Source organism: Penaeus monodon, chromosome 30, assembly GCF_015228065.2.
Source record: "Penaeus monodon isolate SGIC_2016 chromosome 30, NSTDA_Pmon_1, whole genome shotgun sequence".
In the NCBI taxonomy this organism is placed as follows: domain Eukaryota; kingdom Metazoa; phylum Arthropoda; class Malacostraca; order Decapoda; family Penaeidae; genus Penaeus; species Penaeus monodon.
In genome coordinates, this window is record NC_051415.1 from 30,852,248 (window position 1) to 30,852,643 (window position 396).

The window sequence follows — 396 nt, forward strand, 5'->3', positions numbered from 1 at the left end:
TATATATATGAATGCACACACAAACACACACAACAACCTTGGTGGATTTGAGGGAGCCATCATATCTGCAAAGAACTCCTGGTTCTGCTGATTTCCCCTTATCATATCAGCCACCGTAGTGATGGTGACAGTGAGGATATCAACAGGTACACCTGTGGCCATAAGGAGACCTGTGAGTGCCTGAAGGAGGCCACACTGGTTCATCACCTTCTGGCAGGATGTTACCACCTGTGCTGAGTTCTGTGGGGCCACCAGTGTCTGCACCAGCTGTTCAGAGATGGGATTTTGGACTTTATTACCAATTCCTGTATCTTTTTTTAGGCAGTAATTTTGTGACATTATAATTTCACTGTATTTTCCAAATCAGCTAAATTACAACTCTATAACATGAATAAG

General features: G+C 42.9%; 1 protein-coding gene across 6 annotated transcripts in view; it reads right to left on the reverse strand.

Annotated features, from left to right (window-relative positions):
* Positions 1-396, reverse strand: part of LOC119592704 (general vesicular transport factor p115-like) — a 19,725-nt gene that overhangs the window by 14,282 nt on the left and 5,047 nt on the right. For 4 of the 6 annotated variants that reach the window (XM_037941637.1, XM_037941635.1, XM_037941633.1 and 1 more), the window contains exon 9: positions 35-267. In XM_037941637.1, coding sequence (XP_037797565.1) covers positions 35-267 — 233 coding nt within the window. The remainder of the gene's footprint in view (positions 1-34; positions 268-396) is intronic. The other 2 variants (XM_037941634.1, XM_037941638.1) reach the window with 1 other exon arrangement.